The 19,345-nt window shown below is 50.3% G+C and overlaps 1 protein-coding gene across 1 annotated transcript in view; it reads right to left on the reverse strand.

The window, feature by feature from the left end:
- DSCAML1 (DS cell adhesion molecule like 1) overlaps positions 1–19,345 on the reverse strand; it is a 356,428-nt gene that overhangs the window by 3,482 nt on the left and 333,601 nt on the right. The window contains exons 20-31 of the mRNA XM_043900168.1: positions 19,117–19,256; positions 11,814–11,967; positions 9,488–9,605; positions 8,947–9,110; positions 8,385–8,483; positions 7,496–7,684; positions 6,825–7,112; positions 5,016–5,171; positions 2,956–2,986; positions 2,689–2,807; positions 2,237–2,389; positions 1,435–1,629 (exon numbers count right to left, since the gene is read on the reverse strand). Of these exons, the coding sequence (XP_043756103.1) occupies positions 1,435–1,629; positions 2,237–2,389; positions 2,689–2,807; positions 2,956–2,986; positions 5,016–5,171; positions 6,825–7,112; positions 7,496–7,684; positions 8,385–8,483; positions 8,947–9,110; positions 9,488–9,605; positions 11,814–11,967; positions 19,117–19,256 (1,806 nt within the window). The remainder of the gene's footprint in view (positions 1–1,434; positions 1,630–2,236; positions 2,390–2,688; positions 2,808–2,955; positions 2,987–5,015; positions 5,172–6,824; positions 7,113–7,495; positions 7,685–8,384; positions 8,484–8,946; positions 9,111–9,487; positions 9,606–11,813; positions 11,968–19,116; positions 19,257–19,345) is intronic.

A 19,345-nucleotide genomic window follows, 5' to 3' on the forward strand; every position in this document is an offset into this window, starting at 1 on the left:
TGGGGGATGGGAGTTGGGCAAAATGGGTGAAGGTGGTCAAAAGGTACAAACGTCCAGTTATAAAATAAGTAAGTCATGGGAATATAAGGTACAGCATGATAACTATAGTTAATAATACTATTGAATATTTGAAAGTTACTAAGAGAGTAGTTCTTTCAAGTTCTCATTATAAGAAAAAAAAACTAATTATATGTGGTGAAGGATGTTAACTACACTTACTGTGGCGATCATTTTGCAATGTATACAAATATTGGATCATTATGTTGTACACCTGAAACTAAATGTTATATATAAGTTATAGCTCAATGAAAAATAAAGTGGACTTATGAGGAGAGGGTGTAGATGAGACCAGATTGAGCAGTTACCTTAACCATAACCCCAGTAGCCATCTGAAGGCCTGACTACGGAGTGGACGAGGCTCACAAGACCCTGCTCTCTCTGTGAAGGTAGTGGTGGTGGCAAAAGTGGGATAATAAAATATAGACTTTTGGACTATGTGGGAGAAGGTGAGGGCAGAATGATTTGAGAGAATAGCACTGAAACATGTACATTACCATATGTAGAACAGATGACCAGCGCAAGTTCGGTGCATGAAGCAGGGCACTCAGAGCTGGTGCTCTGGGACAACCCAGAGGGATGAAAGGAGGTGGGAGGGGGGTTCAGGATGGGGGACACATGTGCACCCATGGCCAATCAACTGATATTGGTGCATATTAATACATGGCAAAACCCACCACAATATTGTAAAGTAATTAACCTCCAATTAAAATCGATTCATTAATTTAAAAAGTGGGATCGTTGACTAACAAAATGCAAAACATCTTTCATTCTTTTTGAAATCCATTTGTTTATGGCTGTGCTGGGTCTTTGTTGCTGTGCGGGCAAGTGGGGGCTATTCTCTAGTTGCGATGTGTGGACTTCTCATTGTGGTGGCTTCTCTTGTGGAGCACAGGCTCTAGGGTGCCCCGGCTTCAGTAGTTGCAACACACGGGCTCAGTAATTGTGGCTCCTGGGGTCTAGAGGACAGGCTCAATAGTTGTGGCACACGGACTCTGTTGCTCTGCAGCATGTGGGATCTTCCCAGATCAGGGATGGAACCCATGTCTCCTGCATTGACAGGTGGATTCTTTACGACTGAGCCACCATGGAAGCCCACAGCTTTCATTCTTGATAATAAGCATCACCCTCTGAGCAACCCTTAACCTCTTCTCCAACAAACATCATGTGCACCATTTTCTCCATCATTTTTTGGGAGAGGAAAATGAAATCCTTGACAAGAAGAGCTCAGTTAGGTCAAGTGTTTTGTGACCAGCTGGAAATGAAACTGACTGGGGCCTTGGACTCTGTGAATGGAGTGGGTAGGAGTGGGGAAAATAGAAGATGGGGATGGGGGAGCCTGAGGAGAGTGAGCAGGAACCAGGTCCCTGGGCTTACCTGTGTCCTGGGAGAGGCTGGCACTGTAGCTGTCACTCTCGGTGACAGTAACACCATGCTGGGAGCCCACAGTGCGCCAGTCGGAGGTGAGGGTACGGGCGGGCGTGGAGGCCTGACACTTGGTCAGAGTCCACTGGCTTGAGTACCGGTTCCGGGTGCTGTGGGCTGACTTCACATTCTTTCTGGACACTGGATCTGCACAGAGGAAGCAAGAGCTAGCACCCTCCAGCTGCGGCCACTCAGGCTTGGGCAGCTGGCATTTACCAGAAAGGGCGGTGGGGACCAAGGGAGGAGGCAGGAGCAGCTGCAGAAGCTCCCTTGGGAAAGCTGAGTGTGCTGCCTTTCCTGAACACACAGCTATCCACAGAGGAGGAGGACAGCAGTGTCAGGCATACGGGCAGTGGGCGCATCCTAGTCCTCCCCGGCCACCCCATCTTTTCTACAGTCACCTCCTCTCCTGCTGCCTCATGAGTATGATTCCCTACAGTCCTGGATGTATTCTGTCCTTACGTCCAGAGTCTCAGTGCAAGATGCAGAGGCCCTTGGAGAGAAAGAACAACTAACCCTCTCAAAATTTCTAGGGAAAGAAAGTGAGGCCCAGAGAGATAAGGTGAATGATATGCATAAGGCCACAGCTAGTGGGTCTGTAATCAAGGTCTCTAGACTCTAATTCCAGTGTTCTTTCCATTCTTCCATGCTGCTCCTCCCTCCTTTAAAAAAAAAAAAAAGCCACTTCTGCATTATGCTGTGCCCAAGAAACCCCATCTGGGAGGAGGGCTGTCTCCCAGGGGATGGTGCTTACTAGTGCCAGGCCGGATGTCAGACATGTCGATCAGGGGTCCTGAGCTCTGGATGAGGGCTGGGTGGTGCAAGGAGACACCGGTGCAGAAACTCTGAGGATTGACAGCCTGGCTGAATTCAGCATCAGTCACAGGGATGGTGGCCTTGTCATCTCCTGGAGGAAGCAGCACAATCAGCAGGAGTCCTTCCCTTAGGGGACCAGCTTTGCTCCCCAAATTTCTCTTTGTCTTTATCTGACATTGAACCCAAGAAAGGTCAGGTCAGGTCTCCCCATTAACAGAGGAAACCCAGTCCTAGAGAGAAGCTGCAGTGAGTTCTGGGGTTGTGGAGTTGTTGATGGGGCTGCTTCTAGAACCTCGGGCACTACCTGAGGACTGGTGGTTGCTTTTCATGGGATGTGGTGTGGGGAAGCCCCCTCAGCAGGACAGAGAGCTCGTGGCACCTGTCACTCACCCAGCTGCTTGATGCCCTCCTTGTCCTCGATGAGCAGCTGGACCCTGGGGATGTCAATGTGTAGCCGTGGGCCCTGGGGTGGCCCCTTCACGGGGGTGTCAAAGCTTCGGTTGTTCTTGCTGTGGGGAGAAGGGCTGGAGGTGGGTGACAAGGCAGCCACAAAGGGTTGGGGGAGAGGTTTTGCAGGATAGTGGGGTCTTAGAAGCCTGTACCCTGGGTGAGGGGAGGGAAATGGGAGGATAGAGGAAGCAGCGATGTGACACCCACCTTATCAACATTTCTGCCAAACTCTTTGCATCTGCAAAACAGTAGAGAGAGGGCACTGAATGAGAATGGGTCTCAGCAGTATCAGAATTGGAAGAGGCATGGGGAGCAAGGCGAGAGAATTCCCAAAAGCGGGCCCAGGGCTAGTCTCCTGGGAAGAAATGTAAGGACCTTGGAGACAATCCCAAACATGATAAGGTCTATTGCTCTCAGTTCAGGATTTGACTCAGGTCTATTTTCCTTTCCTCAGAATTTTATCTAACAGGGAGACAGTATATAAAGTATTTCGTCTGCTTCCTGAATTGACTCTAATCAAATAAGACATCATAGCAGGTTGGAAATAGGCATCGTGGTAGATCTATCCTCGGTTATCTGTTGGAGAGAGGAGAGAGTCAGGGATGAAATACAAGTGGTCAGTGGGCACCTCCAGATGACTTCAACCAAGAAGTTTTACTTCCTTCTCTAGGGCATCTGTCTCCAAAAGTCCATGGATGTATTTGAAGGTCACTGTTTTATCTCATGCATGCATGTGCTAAGTTGCTTCAGTTGTGTTGGACTCTGTGCAACCCCACGGACCACAGCCTGCAGGCTGCTCAGTCCATGGGATTCTCCAGGCAAGAATATTGGAGTGGGTTGCCATGCCCTTACCCAGGGGATTTTCCTGACCCAGGGATTGAATTGGTATCTCTTATGTCTCCTACACTGGCAGGTGGGTTCTTTATCACTGAGCCACTCAGGGAGCCTGTTTTATCTCATAGGGACCCTGAGTAAATTTAGGACTCTCAGGTCAGGAATTGACAAGAGAGGAGAAGCAAAGGACATGGGTAATTCACTAGACCTCTGATAACTGAGAATGACTGGTTAGAGTGAATCTAGCTTCATGAATATATTCAACCATCTATCTACCCACCCATCCATCCATTTATTATTGATCTAGCCACTGTTGATCCATTCATCCAGTGATCCACTCACCAGGAGTTGGGTAGATAAATGGATGTTTCAGTGGGTGGTTGATGGTTGTTAAATGGTTGGATGGATCGATGATTGGATGTTTGATGGGCTTCCCAATGAATGCCAACCATTTGTCCATTCAACCATCAACCCATCCAAGCCTCTATCCAACCATTCACCTAATTATCCATTCATCTATTCAACCATTCATCCAATCATCCATTCATACAACCATAAAATCATCTATCCATTTTATCATCCATCTATTCTTCAAATATCCATCTATCCATCCATCGAGCCAACCATCTAGTGATTCAACTGTCAATTCATCAGACATCCAATCATCCATCCATCCAACCACTTGACAACTATCAACCACCCACTGAACCATCCATTTATCTACCCAACTCCTAAATACCTTAGGCAGCCTTAGTTATTCCCTCTTTTGTGCTCTTATTGTGCCTTGGCTTTGAACTCTATAAGGGCATGGGCTGCTCCTTCTCATTCATTTTTATATCTTTAATGTCTGGCAGTATCTACAATACAGCAGATACTCAATAAATGTTTTCCAAATATGTGAACAGACATTTATTTAGAAACTAGTTGGTCATGGATAAATCAAGTCCATTCATGCCAGGCTATGGTATCAGGTATTAGGACAGGGGAGGATACTAACAATATTTAACACTGGACAAGGTATAGGAACAGCTCAGTCAAAGCTGAGCAAGGTCTTAGAGACCACTTGCATGTCTTTAGTGGCTGGGCCCTAGGAAAGTTGCAGAGGTCCTATATGAAAGAATGGAGCATCCAGGGTGGAAGGGAACAACACCTATTTACCAACTATGGAATTGTTCAAATGTCTTAACCAGCAACATGGTTTTACCAGTGTGGACCACTAAAAGTCAACCTGGTGAGGGCAGGCACAAAGTCTTGGGGACACAGAGGAAGAAGCAGTGAACAACTAAGGAGGTTTCAGAAGGCTGGAGTGACGGTGCTCCCTTCAAGTGGACATGGACACCCTCTCTCATCCAGACAGTGCTCCAGGCCAGTGGAGAGTGGCCAGCGCAGCTGAGGGTCATTCCTTCTCAGGAAGCACATAGAAACTCGCTCACCTCGGAGCCGCTTCAGCCGCTTTTCTTTCCTCTTCTTGCGAACGATGAAGAGCAGTGCCACCCCCAGTGTGGCCAGGATGACCGGGCAGCCGATGGTGAACAGCTTCTTCACGTCATCCCCCTCACCTTGTGCAGACTTGATGGGCGGGATGGTGCCTGAATGGGGGTGAAGAAGGGAGTCAGATGTCCCTAGGAGTTGAGCGTTATGCAGAGTCTCATGGGCAGCATAGCCCTTGGACTTCTCTTGCTGCCTTTGGTCTCACTCCAATCTCTACTTCCCAGTTCAGAGCCCCAACTCTCCCCTCTGCTGCCCCCAAGTTCTGGTCCCATCAGGACAGCCATGAATGGTTGTGTAGTTTTTATACTGCATATGATATTAAAGACTCTTAGGCCTGTTTTAGAATCATCCTGAATCCTTTCTGAGATGGTCTCCTGCCTGTTGGAGCTCAGTGTTCATTTCTAGAGGGTAGCTGATGGGCTTAGATTCCCACATCCAGCTGGTAAGGTTGGGGGGTGGTGATGATGAGGATCACAGGAGACAGAAGTCAGGGCAGTGGGATCCTGTATTCTCTTCCCTAGATGGAGGCAAAAGCCACTCAACACCCTGCAGTCTCTCCCTGCCCCCTGTCCCCCATGGGTGATATCTAACCCTGGGAGCTGCTAGGAGATATGATGAGTTCTCCCGCTGATAGAGCCTTCTGCCAAGTCCTGATGTTTACTTGTTTCAAAACCTCAGCTAAGAATCATCTTCTTCATGAAGTCTTCCTTCTTCGAGCAAATCCCCTGAAGATGCCACTTTTATTGTTTCCTTAACACACAGGTAGATGCAGTTAAGCTTGTGACAGCTGGTCCCTATGAATTCAGCCTTCTATGTGCCTTAAACATGTGTGTGCATGAGTGTGAGGTATCCACATGTGGCAGACACCAGCTGGGGCTCACCAAAACATCCATGTGCTCAGCTACATTCCCCAGACTTCCTGGCGGTTAGGTTAGAGCCATGTTACTAGTTACAGACAACAGAATGTGAATAGAAATGATGAGTATCTATCACCCCCTGGCCAGGGCAGTTAGGAACTGCTGTGTCTTTTCTGTCTCTCTCTTGCTGGTGACCTTGGAGGCTGCATGTTCAAGATGGTATAGCTAACAGGGCTAAATGATGGTGCCAGCCAACCCTCAAAAGATGTTATGAGAGTGAGAAATTTTTATTGGATCAAGCCATGAAGCTTTTAGTGTTTGTTACTGTAGCATAGGCTACCCCATCCTGGCTAATGTACCATTTTAGCAGAGTGTTCTTATAGAGCAGGACATCAACTACATCTCTGCCTCCTCTCATCTCTTTAAAGCAATGGAGAGCAAGGGTTGCACCTTCAAAGACCCTCTATCTTTTTTTTTTTCTTCAATTTTATTATTTATTTGGCGTGCTGGGTCTTATTTGTGGCATGTGAACTCTTAGTTATGGCATGTGGGATCTAGTTCTCTGACCAGGATAGAACCTGGCCCCATCCCCTTGCATTGGGAGCGTGGAGTCTTAGCCACTGGACCACCAGGGAAGTCCCAAAGACCCTCTGTCTTCAGTGTTACTGACCTGCTTGCCTGCCTATCCATCTGTGTGGTCACAGGTGCATCTACCCACGTACCGGTCTACCTGTCTGCTGCTCCTTTTGCCTGTCCTTTGCTTGCTTCCTCACCCATCAGTCCTTGTCCCTGACTAGAGTCCTGCCTCTTTTCTGTTTGCTTGTCTGGCGCTGTACGTGTCTGCCTCTCGGCCAGCTTCCCCGGCAGCGCCCCTGCCCGCGCTTGCTGACTCACTGCCGTCGTAGTCCAGGGTGGCGAACTGAGCGGTCTCGTTCCCGCAGCCAGCGCTGTTGCAAGCCCTCATGCGCAGCTCGTACCACGTGGCCTCCCGCAGCTCAGTCAGAAACACCTCCCCGGAGCTGTTGGCGCGCAGGCCCTGCCAGGCCCAGGTGCCCTTGGGCCGGTACTCCAGCATGATGGCGGTGATGGGGCAGCCCCCGTTGTTCCAGCCCTGCAGGTTAAGCCGAGCATGCGTGGAGTTGATGTGGGTGAAGAGGTGCTGGTCTTTGCTGAAGGAGGGCTCTGGGGGGCCAGAGGGAGAGACAGAGGTTAGAGAGACTGGGAAGGGTTTCCCTGGGGTGGCTGAGGTTGCAGTGGTTCCAGGGGATCGGTGGGAGGCGTAGATGGGAGTAGGGATGCTCCAGGGGACAGAGGGGGAGGAAGAAAAGGAGAGGGAGAGGGACGAGGAGAGCAAGGCCTGGCCCAGGAGGAAGACGGAGGCAGGAAAAAGGAAGAGGTGAGCCATCTGTCTGCCACCCCCTGCAGGGAAGTGGGGCCAGTTTTTCCTACTGTGATTCGTTCAGATGCTGCAGCGATGGAACCAGATGGGGTCTCCCTGGAGTCTCTGTGCTTCCCTCTGCCCTTCTGCCCCATCCCAGAACTTGCCACCCTGTCCCGGGCCTCACCCCGCCCATGGGTCTTGGCCTCGATGATCTCACTGATGCGCCCAGAGCCCACGCTGTTCTTGGCCGCCAGCTTCACCTTGTACCACGTGCCGCACTTGAGGCTATCCAGCCTGAAGGACCGCTCGCTCGAGCTGACGAACACATCCTTCCACTCCTCACTGTTGTCCACCGAGTACTGCAGCACGAAGCCTGGCCGGGAGGTTTAGCCTGGCTCAGGGGGGGCAGGGTGGGGCCTGGGGTCCCCCAACAGCTGTAATGGGCCTGGCCTCTGCCAGGGGCCAGCAGGGGGAACTTTTGGCTGTTAGGATGGGGTGGGTGCCAATTAGATGCAAAACTGGAAGGATCTTAGGTGAGTTGTAGGACTCTCTCCCATTGGCTCTTGTGTTAGGGTTTAGAAGCCAGGGTGGGGAGGGGAGCAGAAACCAGAGCTGTGAGACTTCAAAGGGGTCCTATTGAGACCCTGCTACTCCATGTATAGTCCCCTGGCCCCAAAGCATCACTTGGGAGCTTGTTAGACATGCAGATTCTCAGCTCCCCCGAATCAGAATCTGTGTTCTTACAAGATCCCCTGGTGATTCATATGCATATTTAAGTTCAAGAAGCAGTATCTAGAACATTTGTTGATTTTATAGATTTGGAAACTAAGACCCAGAGAGGAAAACAGACTTCCTCAGGTTCACACAGCTCACCACTGGCAATGTGGTGAGCTAAAGCCCAGACGTCTAAGCTGGTATATTTTCCATGGCACTTGGGTAACTCCCCTGTGGTCCAAACCACCCCTCCTCCCATCACTTCCGAAGCATTATGAGGACAAGCGGTGGGAGTAAGTGAAGCACTTCCTCTGCCCCTGGCCCAGAATTCTCCCCACTCCTCATCCTGGCCCCCTCACCTCGGATGGAGCTGCCCCCATTGTCACCCGGAATCCAGGTCAGAGTGATGGACGAAGCCGAGGTTTTGGAGACAGTGAGACGCGGCTGGTCCGGGGGAACTGTGAGGGGAGAGTCAGCAGCCCACACCACAAAGGGTTAACCTCTGATGATGGGGGACAGGGGTGCCCTCTTGCTGCCTCCCCCATTCCTGCTCATTCTCCTCTCTACCCCTCCTGCCTCCTCTCCCACGTGGCCCCTCTGATCCACGGAGGGTCTGTCTCCCTGGTGGCTGGTCTTTTTTATTTGACAACACCTCTGTCTCTGTCTTTCTTTCTCTCTCTGTCTCTTGATGGAATTCCTCCCGCTTAGCCCTCCCTGTCCCCACCAGAGCCCCGCCCACCTCGCAGGGTCTCACCTCTGAAGTCCCACCCACCTCGAAGGGTCTCACCTCTCAAAGCCCCGCCCACCTCGCAGGGTCTCACCTCTCAAGTCCCACCCACCTCGCAGGGTCTCACCTCTCAAGTCCCACCCACCTCGAAGGGTCTTACCTCTCAAAGCCCCGCCCACCTCGCAGGGTCTCACCTTGCACCAGAAGGTTGACAATGATGGTGTCGAAGCCGCCAGTGTTGGTGGCCGTGCAGGTGTAGTAGCCTGAGTCCTCAGCCTTCACTGCGCGCAGCAGCAACGTGCCATTGGTGTGGATGAGCCGGTGCCCGTCCATGGACACGGGGATGGCTGAATCCTCACTGCCGGGGGTGGGGACGGCTTATGGCAGGCATCCCCTCCCGGAGCCAACCCCAGGTGCTGCAGGCAGTTAGAGCTGGGAGCAGTAAGGCGCTGGCTCCGGGACCCTAGATTCTTGGGTTTTCACTCAGCGCTTCCTGGGGATATCTAGTAACCATGCCTCTTCAACCACGCAGGGAAGGGAGATCCGTGGCAGCAGACAGGGGCAGCCAGGGAGGCCAGGCCAGCATGTGAGGGTGTAGCCGTGTACCCGGCAAGGGCCTCCCCAGGGCTGGAGGTGGCTGAGTCAGCCAGAAGGGAGGGACAACAGTTCTCTTTACAGCTCTTCTGCGATGCCTGTCTCTGGGGGTAACCCATCCTTGAAGGGTCCCGTACATACCTGTCCTTGGTCCACTTCACTGCAGGGGCTGGGTCTCCCACTGAATTGCAAGGCAGCCGCACATCTCTCATCCAGGGTGTTGTCACGGTGCCCCCGAAAGAAATGATCTTTGCTGGGGCTAGAGGGAAGAGAGGTTGAGAAGGACCCCATGTTTTCATTTTCAGTTTCAGAGGGGAAATCATTCATTCAACAGACATTTATCAGATACCTGTTTGGACCAGGTAACACAGGAGGCTCTGATGAGCCACAGAATGAGGATAATCTAGTCCCTGTCTTCAAGTTGCTCACCATCCAAAAGGGAGACAGACACTTCAGATCACTAGAGTGAAAAATACTATGGTGGGGGTAGGTACAATAGCCCTGGGAGCAGGAAGGAGGAATGGGGGAGGTGAAGGCCGGGGGCGACTTCTGCAATTGGAAGCTCTGACTTGAATTCTGAAGGCAAAGAAGGAATTCACAAACTACTAGGGGATAAGAATGGGGGGAAGGGATAGTCAGGGAGTTAGGGATCAACATGTACACACTGCTCTATTTAAAATGGATAACCAACAAGGACCTACTGTATAGTATGGAACTCTGGTCAATGTTATGTGGCAGCCTGGATGGGAGAGGGGTTTGGTGGAAAATGGACACATGTATATATTTGGCTGGGTCACTTTGCTGTCCACCTGAACCTATCACAACATTCTTAATGGACTGTAAGCATAGAAGGAAGGTGTGTCAGAAGGGGGAACAGTACTGAGAGAGGCATGGGGGCCTGAAACCCATGGTGAGTGGGAGGGGCTCCAGCCTCTGGGGTGACCCAAGCCCAGAGTGAGTCAAGAGAGGGCACAGCGTAGGGGTCGGAGCAGTGAGTGAGAGGAGGGGCTTCCAGGGCGCTGCTGGCCCCTCGAGGAGGCTGGGCTTCCTCCTGACGTCACGAGGAGGCTCACAAGGAAGTAGTGATATGTTCACAGTGGAGTTTTAGAGGAACCCCTGGCTGCCTGCCAAGGATGTTTGATGGAGCTCGAGAGACACTGTTCTAGAGCCAGTTCTGCCCTGTGGCTGGGGTTGGCTCCTGGGACCTCTCAGTGGGGTGTGTGTGTCTGTGTCTGTGTCTGTGTGTGTCCATCTGTCTGTCTATGTGTGTCTCTATGTGTGTGTGGGGTCCCGGGTCCTTTCCCTCCTGGAAGGAGATAAGTTCAGGAGAAGGGGTTGGCAGCACCACTGGGAGGTGGGGTCAGGGGAGGGAGGAAACTTGAGGCTTTGTAGAAAGAGCCCCCGAATTGGAGCCAGAAGGGCTGGCCCACTCGGCTGTGTTCGCGGGCCGTGCCATCCCGCCTCAGAGCGTCTCCTGGAAAGTGGGATAACAACCCTCGTGGCAGGGCAGCTGCAGGCCTCCATTCAGTGCCCGCTGACCCCGAGCCTGAGGCGGGGAGGGCTGACGCCTCTTGTATCTCAACCAAAGGAAGCTGGTTACCCCAGGAGTGGGGCTGGGCTGAGGCAGGCACTAGTCGTCTGAGTCCTGGGCCCGGGGCCTCAGGGTTGTAGACACAGGTGGCTGTGGGAGGAGGCAGGGCCAGGAGGGAGGGCCCAGGGAGGCCCAGAGCCAAGGTAGAAGCCGGAAGTCTCAGGCTTGTGCGGCCAAACCCGGTGCCCTGGGGTTGGCATGGGGGAGCCTGGCAGCTCTGTGAGATGGCCTCTGTCTTGGTCTTGGGTTGAGGCCTCAGAACTGTCACTGCCTATAAAGTAGGGGTACACATGCCCCCACACCACACTTATGCCCAGGTCAGGGGTTCAGAGGGGCACCCTCAAAAGCAATCGTGTTCTTATTCACCCCATGCGCCCCACTCAGCCCACAGCCTCCTTTGAGGCATGCCCTCTGTAACGTCTGTGATCAGTGGGATCATGTCAGCCTGACATGGCCAGGTTTTGGAACGAGGGGGCTGTCTTTGCAGCCCTCTGCTCCATGGAAGCAGCATACCCCACCTCCATCCCCTCTGGAGGAGCTGAGCTGGGGGTGGGGCTAACAGCCCTTTCTTTCAATCCCAGAGAAGAGTCTGGAGTGGGGGACCGGGGTGCATTCTGCATTCTGCCGGGCGCCCCGATTCTGCCGGGCGCCCCGACTAGTGGCGTGGCCTCGAGCCTGTCGTGAGCCTTTCTGGGAGTCAGGGGGCAGCAGAGGCCCAGTCTTGGTGGGTGCAGGAGGGAAGCAAGCGGCCAGCCAGCTCCTTACAGCCAGGCCACAGACAGGGGGGAGGGAGACAACTCGTGTCGGGGAGAACCGTCATTCTGGAAGGGGCCTTCTGGCAGTTTCTGCCCTCAGCCCCCACCCCAGGCTGCTCACCCTTGCCAGCAGGCTCGATGGTCACCTTCTCGCTGCTGTTGCCCCGGCCGGCGGAGGTGACGGCGGCCACCCACAGCAGGTACTGCTGCCCGCGGTTTAGGTGGGCGATCCGGTAGAAGAGCTGCTCCGGACTCGTCTCATACTCGCTGGGCGCCTGCGGGGCAGAGGCGAACGCGTACTAAGAGCCAAGGCCCCTGGGTCTCCACCTCCACCCTTCCTGGGGCTCTGGGCTCAGTGAGGATGATGGCCAGGGTGGGGGGCAGTGGAGACAGAATCCTGCCTAGTTGACCCTTTCTGGTTTTGGAGCAACACTGAACAGCTTGCCTTGGACTTGGCCCTGGGCACTGATGGGCCGGCTCTGGCGGTTTGCTGGGTCAGTCTCAGTTTACCTCTTGGACTGATCCAGGCGCTGGTTGTGGTGGCTTCAGGCCAGGAAATGTGAGTGTTTCAGGTGGGTGAGAGATGGTGGGAGACAGGAGAAGGGAGAATGGGGGTTGAGGGGGGGTCCCAGGAAAACCCTGAGAAAAGGGAGTCTCTGAGAAGAAGCCAAATGACTGCATTTGCCTTATTAGGGTTGTAGACAGGCTCTCCCAGCCTGTCCCCACTCAGAGTCACCTCCCAGCCCTACTGCCTAATGTCTCCTTCATTCCTACCACCTGTTCCCGCCCCCACCCCCCCACCCCCATTCTGGGGGAGGAAGGGGAGGGAGAGGGAACTAGGAGAGCTTCACGGGGCAGCACTTTATTAATGATTATTAGTGGTATAGATCACCGTATATATTTGTAGGTTATATAAATCTATAAAAATTTTTTTAACCAAATGACAGTTTTGACAAGTTGCCAACAAAACAATATCGGATCCCAGTGGTTTTACCAGTTGCTTTGATGAAAAGATTATGTTGCCTTGGAAACCAGAGGCTCAGATATTGAAATGAATTTGAGAAGGAGCTTTTGATAAGCGCTAGTTTGCAGACCTCCTGTCAGCCCCTTCCCTGGTGCAGGCGGGATGGGGCTGACTTTCATTTCATTTTATTTTTTGGCCAGCCGCGGGGAAGGGAAAGCAGGACAGCACCAGGGCCTCTTTGAAATCAGGGCGGAAGTCTAGGGAGGGGGAGCAGCCCCCGGAACAGATGGGGGGCCCCGAGGCCAGAGGGAGCTAATAATTAGTTATCTTTGCAGTCAGGGGATGTTGCACACACATGCCCCCATGCACACGCTCTCATGCACATGGACGTGTAGACACATTCATGCACATTCTGAGGGACAGATCTCCAGACAGACATGGGGTCACAGAGGGACATTCTTTGCCACCCAGGGGAGGGCTGAGGGGCCCAGTGACTTGTAACAGGAGAAAACATCCTTTCTGGTCCCAGGCCATCTGTAGGAAGATGCTCAGGAGAAGGTACAGGTGTCCCCACCATACACACAGAGCTCCCTGGCAACCCCCTCCTGCTGCCTCCCTTGTGGGGAGCTGGCCTTGGGCCCAGGAGCTCCCTGAAAGCCACCTTGAGCCCTGGTAGCTGGGAAGTCCTTTCAGGGTGCTGTGCTCTGGGATCGTGTGGGTATCTGCAGGTCATATCTGAGCACGAAGCAGGGCAATAAAGTGGCTTTGACACCTGCCTGTGCCTGCCTTTCTTACTGTATGGACCACAGTGTCTCTCATGGTTCCTGGGACCTCCGTTTTCTCTCCTGCAAACTAAGAAAGCAATCCAGATCTGCCTGCCCTAACTGGTTACAGCGAGGACACATGAGGCAAGGGGTGTGCAAGTCCTTTGTAAATGGGGACGTATTCTTCTCCTTTGTAAATGGGGGTATGTGTTCTGTGAGGGTGGAAGTGTGTGTGTGCATGTGTAGAGAAAAGTTAAGTATATTTGCTTGTGTCTGTCAGCGTGTACCTGACTGTACATTTGTGTCTACACAGGGCAGGAAAGCTTTGGCTTCACCTTGAAGGTATTAGCATCTTACCCAGGTACTGGGTGCCTTCCTTTTAACCTGGACTCCCCCCAATCTCCTGAAATCACTTTCAAAAACATACAACTACACTCCAGAATAAAATCACAGTAATCAAAGGTTAAAAAAAGGTAAAACTATGAAAGGAGAAACTACAGGTTAATTATTTACCTTTCTTTCTTCCCCCCTATCTTTCTAATCAAAAAATCAAAAAATAGAAAATCACAAAAAGTCATAACTAGAATTGATTTATGAATTTGAATTATGAAAAGAAAACCTATGGTATAATAAAAACTAGAATAAAAAGGGAAGTAATGAACTGGCAAACCTCTGCAACCTATATGAGCAAAAATGGTTATTATCTTTAATATGTAAAGAGCACTTACAAATCAATAAGAAAACCATGATCTACCCAAATAAAAAATGTAGCAAGGACATGAATTGACAATGATCTGAAGATGAAAAAAGCCCAAAGTCACATAACACAAAACAATAATCAACCTAACTAGTGTAGAATCCAACTGACAAAAAATGAAAAATATATAATATCTTAGATTAGCATGTGCACAAGGGAAAAGTATGTTACTCATAATGCTGGTGGAAGAGTAAGTTGGTGCAAACTTCCTGAAGAGTAGTTTGCAAATATGCATGCAAACCTCAAAAATATTTATACTTTTTGTGATCCATGGATTCCTATAAAAATTTATCCTAAGAAAATAGTAAAACAATGTGCATAAAGACTTTTATGAAGAATTCTCCAAGAACATTATTTATAATGGTAAAAAACTGAAAATAGATTAAATATAGAACAATTCAGGGACTGGTTGAATAGATTATGTACATACAGGCACTCAAGATAATATTTTAAAAGAATATTTGATGTCAACTCTATTTCAATAAAAAGAATATTTGATGGTGTAGAAAAGTGCCTATATATACTACATAAAAAAATGCAGATTATGTGGACCAAAGAGACATTTCTCCAAAGAAGACGTACAGATGGCTAACAAACATATGAAAAGATGCTCAACATCACTCACTATCAGAGAAATGCAAATCAAAACCACAATGAGGTACCATTACATGCCAGTCAGAATGGCTGCTATCTAAAAGTCTACAAGCAATAAATGCTGGAGAGGGTGTGGAGAAAAGGGAACCCTCTTACACTGTTGGTGGGAATGCAAACTAGTCTAGCCACTATGGAGAACAGTGTGGAGATTCCTTAAAAAACTGGAAATAGAACTGCCATATGACCTAGCAATCCCACTCCTGGGCATACACACTGAGGAAACCAGAATTGAAAGAGACACATGTACCCCAATGTTCATCACAGCACTGTTTATAATAGCCAGGACATGGAAGCAACCTAGATGTCCATCAGCAGACGAATGGATAAGAAAGCTGTGGTACATATACACAATGGAATATTACTCAGCCATTAAAAAGAATACATTTGAATCAGTACTAATGAGGTGGATGAAACTGGAGCCTATTATACAGAGTGAAGTAAGCCAGAAGGAAAAACACCAATGCAGTATACTAACACACATATACGAAATTTAGAAAGATGGTAATGATAACCCTGTATGTGAGACAGCAAGAGAGACACAGATGTATTGAACAGTCTTTTGGACTCTGTGGGAGAGGGTGAGGTGGGATGATATGGGAGAATGGCATTGAAACATGTAAATTATCATATGTGAAACGAATTGCCAGTCCAGGTTCGATGCATGAGACAGGGTGCTCGGGGCTGGTGCACTGGGATGACCCAGAGGGATGGGATGGGGAGGGAGGTGGGAGTGGGGTTCAGGATGGGGAACACATGTACACCCATGGCGGATTCAAGTCAATGTATGGCAAAACCAATACAATGTTGTAAAGTAAAATAAATAAATAAATTAAAAAAAAATAAAATTAAAAAAAATGCAGATTATATAACACTTTGTAAATTTTTATTTTTTTTTATTTTTTAATTTTTTAATTTTTATTTTAATTTTGTAAAAAACCAAAACAAAATCATATTGTATGTGCAGGTCAAAGACTGGAAGATTATACATCAACACATTACCAGTGTTTATCTTTAGAGAGTGAGAATGCAAGTAATTTTTACTTTCTTCTCTATTCTTTTGTATATTTAGAGAATTTTCTACAATAAAATTGTATTATTTTGATAATCAGGGAAAATCAGCAAATGTATTAAATTGGAAACACATCTAACAGGACTCAATGCCGCTCTGGCCAGCCCTGGCCAGCCCCAGGGTGTAATTCCATTCCTGGTATCCTGCACCTAATGCAGTTTCCCACATCTATTCTGAGAATTCTGCACACACAAGGTCATGCACTCCAGTATGTATGCACACACTCAGACTCAGACACATGTGCATTGGCCTAGGCCCACACTCATTCCCACGGTTTTGCCTCACCCCATGTACACAAGTGTGCCGTCAATCCTGGAGCTCTTTCATAAATGGATTTGTGATGCAGTTGCTTGGGACCTGGAGTATATTTCTGCAAAACTATCGCATCCCATAATCACAAGTGGTGGTTAGGTCCCCTGGCCCCTTGTTCAGCTCAGTCCCTGCTTTGCAACATGGCTGAAGTGAGTTTTCATCACACCAGCACATCTGCCCCCCCACCCCCAGGAGAGAGGTGGTTCCTCCATGCTCAGGACGTGAAGAGGAAGGAGGGAGGGTCCCCGGGTCTGCAGTAGCAGGAGGAGGGCATGGGGACCAGGAGCTCTGCTCTGGAGCCTGGGATAGGTGTCCCCCGCCCGTGGATTGGGGCTCTTGCAGACTGAGTTAATGAGGATGCTCTACTCCCAGACACCAATCTCTTTGAAAGACTTCATTATCAGAGGAGGTAATGAGCGTACAGACCCAAGCTGGAGAAGGAGTTTCCACCCTCTCATCAGTTTATGAAGGGAAACTTGCCCAATGTCTAAGATTTCACAATTGCCAGGCTGCTAGCAATTCATTCATCAAATGTATGTCCTGGGACAAGGATGTTCCAGGCACAGTGTTCTACAGCTGGGGACCTGAAGATGAAAAGATGCCGCCCTTGTCCTCACAGGGCCCCACAGACCAGTGTGGGAGACAGGTGAGTGAGCAGGTAACTGCCGTTTAATGCATTCAGCGTGTGCTAGAGGATGAAGAACATGCCGTGGGTGGTAGGATCAGTAGGGGCAGAGGTGCAAGGGTGTGAAAGGCAGAGCAGGTGTCCAGAATGGTGACCAGCCTAATGTAAAAAGAGCCCGAAAGGTGTGTGTGGGGGAGGGGCAGGAGGAGGGGGGAAAGAGGGGCAGAGGACACCCCTGAACACATTAATTGGAAATTGGCCCACACCCCTCCAACAATGACAGAGTTCTCAACCTAACATCTGCAGACCCCATGACCCAGCAGTTCCCTTCACAGGCCCAATGGGAATATATACACAAGACCACCAAGAGACATGGAGTTCACAATAGCACCAACTGCAATAGCCCCAAACGGAAAACTATTCAAATGCCTGTCAATGGATAATTATAAATAACTTGTGATATATACATGTAATTGAAAACTATACAGAAGTGAGTGAATAATCTCTAACCACACACAACAATATGGATGAAATTCACAAACTCAAACTAATGTTGGGTCAAAGAAGCCAGGCAAATTTTATATATATATATATATATATAAAATGCATGCATGTATACATACATAAAATGCATGCATATATATATATATATATACACACACACACACACATATAAAATGCATGCATGCATGTGTGGTCAGTCATTTCAGTCATGTCCAACATTTTGAGACCCCATGGATTGTAGCCTGCCAGGCTCCTTTGTTCACGGGATTCTCCAGGCAAGAATATTGGAGTGGGTTTCCATGCCCTGCTCCAGGTGATCTTCCCGACCCAGGGACTGAACCCGAGTCTCCTGCATTGCAGGCAGATTCTTTACCCACTAAGCCAACTGGGAAGCCCATATATGTTGTGTATTTGTACTTTATATAGTATTAACCTGAAGTCAGGATGATGGTTACACCCGTAGGGGGAGGGTGGTGACCTTCTGGGGTGTTGCCCTGTTTCCTGCTCTGGAAATCCTCCCACTCAGTGCCTGGAAGTGCTATGAAAATTCATGGAGTTGTATAGTCATCATATGTGTACTTTCCTGTGTGTGAGACAGTGACGGTGAGGATGGAGAGGAGGGGGCAGAGTCACTGAAAAGACATTACTGGGCTTCTCCTCTGGGAATAAAACTATGGCCTCACTGGCGAGGAGCGGGGCTGCCTATGGCTCAGAGGGTAATTCAGAAAGACCACAGGAAAGCGGAGAGCGGGGGACGAGATGATGACACAATTACCGAGCAATTTCAGGGCAGCTTTCTAGGCTGTCAGAAGCTCATCTGCAGGTGCTGGGGCTGCCGTCACATCACTAGTTGCTGATAGAGGGAGAAGCCGGCCTGCTGCTGCTCCCTGATCTCCCCCATCCTGAGCACATCTCTCAACAGTACTCACACCCCCACCCCGGAAGCACCCCCTCTGCCCCCCTCATTAGCCTGGAGGCATCCCAAGGGCACATGTTTCTTTGCACCTGCTCTCACAACTGGAACAGGTATACTACAGATCAGCCACCCAGCAGAACTCTGTGATTGAGTGGCTGGAGGTAAGCAAAGGGGCAGAGGGGAGGATGCCTGTTATGGGATGTGGGTGCATAGCCCCCAGTACCTGCCCTCACCCTCTCCTCCCTCTTAGCAGCCCTTGGTGGAGGGCAGGGGCCAACCCCTCCCCCCAAACTGCACCCCAGTGCCAGGGGGCTCCTTACTTTACACTCCCAGGTTTGGGCAGGCAGTGCCCAGAGAGAGATGCCCTGGCCTTCTCCCAACTGTCTCCCATCTTTTCCCCTCCTAAACTGGATCCATGCCGAGAGGGCCTCTTGGGGCAGAGCTCCAGCAGCCCTCTAAGCCCAGACTGACCATGCTGAAAAGCTGATTCAACTCCAAAAGCCATGGGCTAGCGAGTGCTCAGTCCAGAGCTCTGGGATCTGCTAGGAGCTTCCTTGGTCAGCCAGACCAGAAGAGCCGAGGCCCTGTCCTCCCTCTCCCACCTGCTTGAAGGAGACCCCTACTCAAATAAGCCTCCAGGGCTTGTGATAATCTTGCAGGCCCTGGAACGGAGGACTGACGCAAGATGGACTTGGGTAAGGCTTCAACCACTTTTGGGTGACTGGTGCCCATACTTATCCATGAATCAAGTAGAAACACAGATATAAGCAGCCCCAGGATTTGGCCCAGAAGCAGCTGATCTATGGGGTACTTTCCTTTTCTCCTGTCCTGCTCAACATTCAGCCCTGGGCCCACTTACCGGCTGGCCAGACCCGGGGCTGGAGCAGAAGATGGTGTACTTGCGGATCACCCCGTTGGGCTTGGTTGGGGGGAGCCATGACACGACCACACTGCTGGCGGATGAAGGAACAGCTTTGATGCCAGCGGGGGGACCTGGAACTGAGCAGGGGAAGGTGGGGTCAGTTTAGAGAATGGAGGAACAAAACCTTTAGGAAACAATGACAGGGTGGAGAGACTAAGGCAGATTA

Source organism: Cervus elaphus, chromosome 1, assembly GCF_910594005.1.
Source record: "Cervus elaphus chromosome 1, mCerEla1.1, whole genome shotgun sequence".
Lineage (NCBI taxonomy): Eukaryota > Metazoa > Chordata > Mammalia > Artiodactyla > Cervidae > Cervus > Cervus elaphus.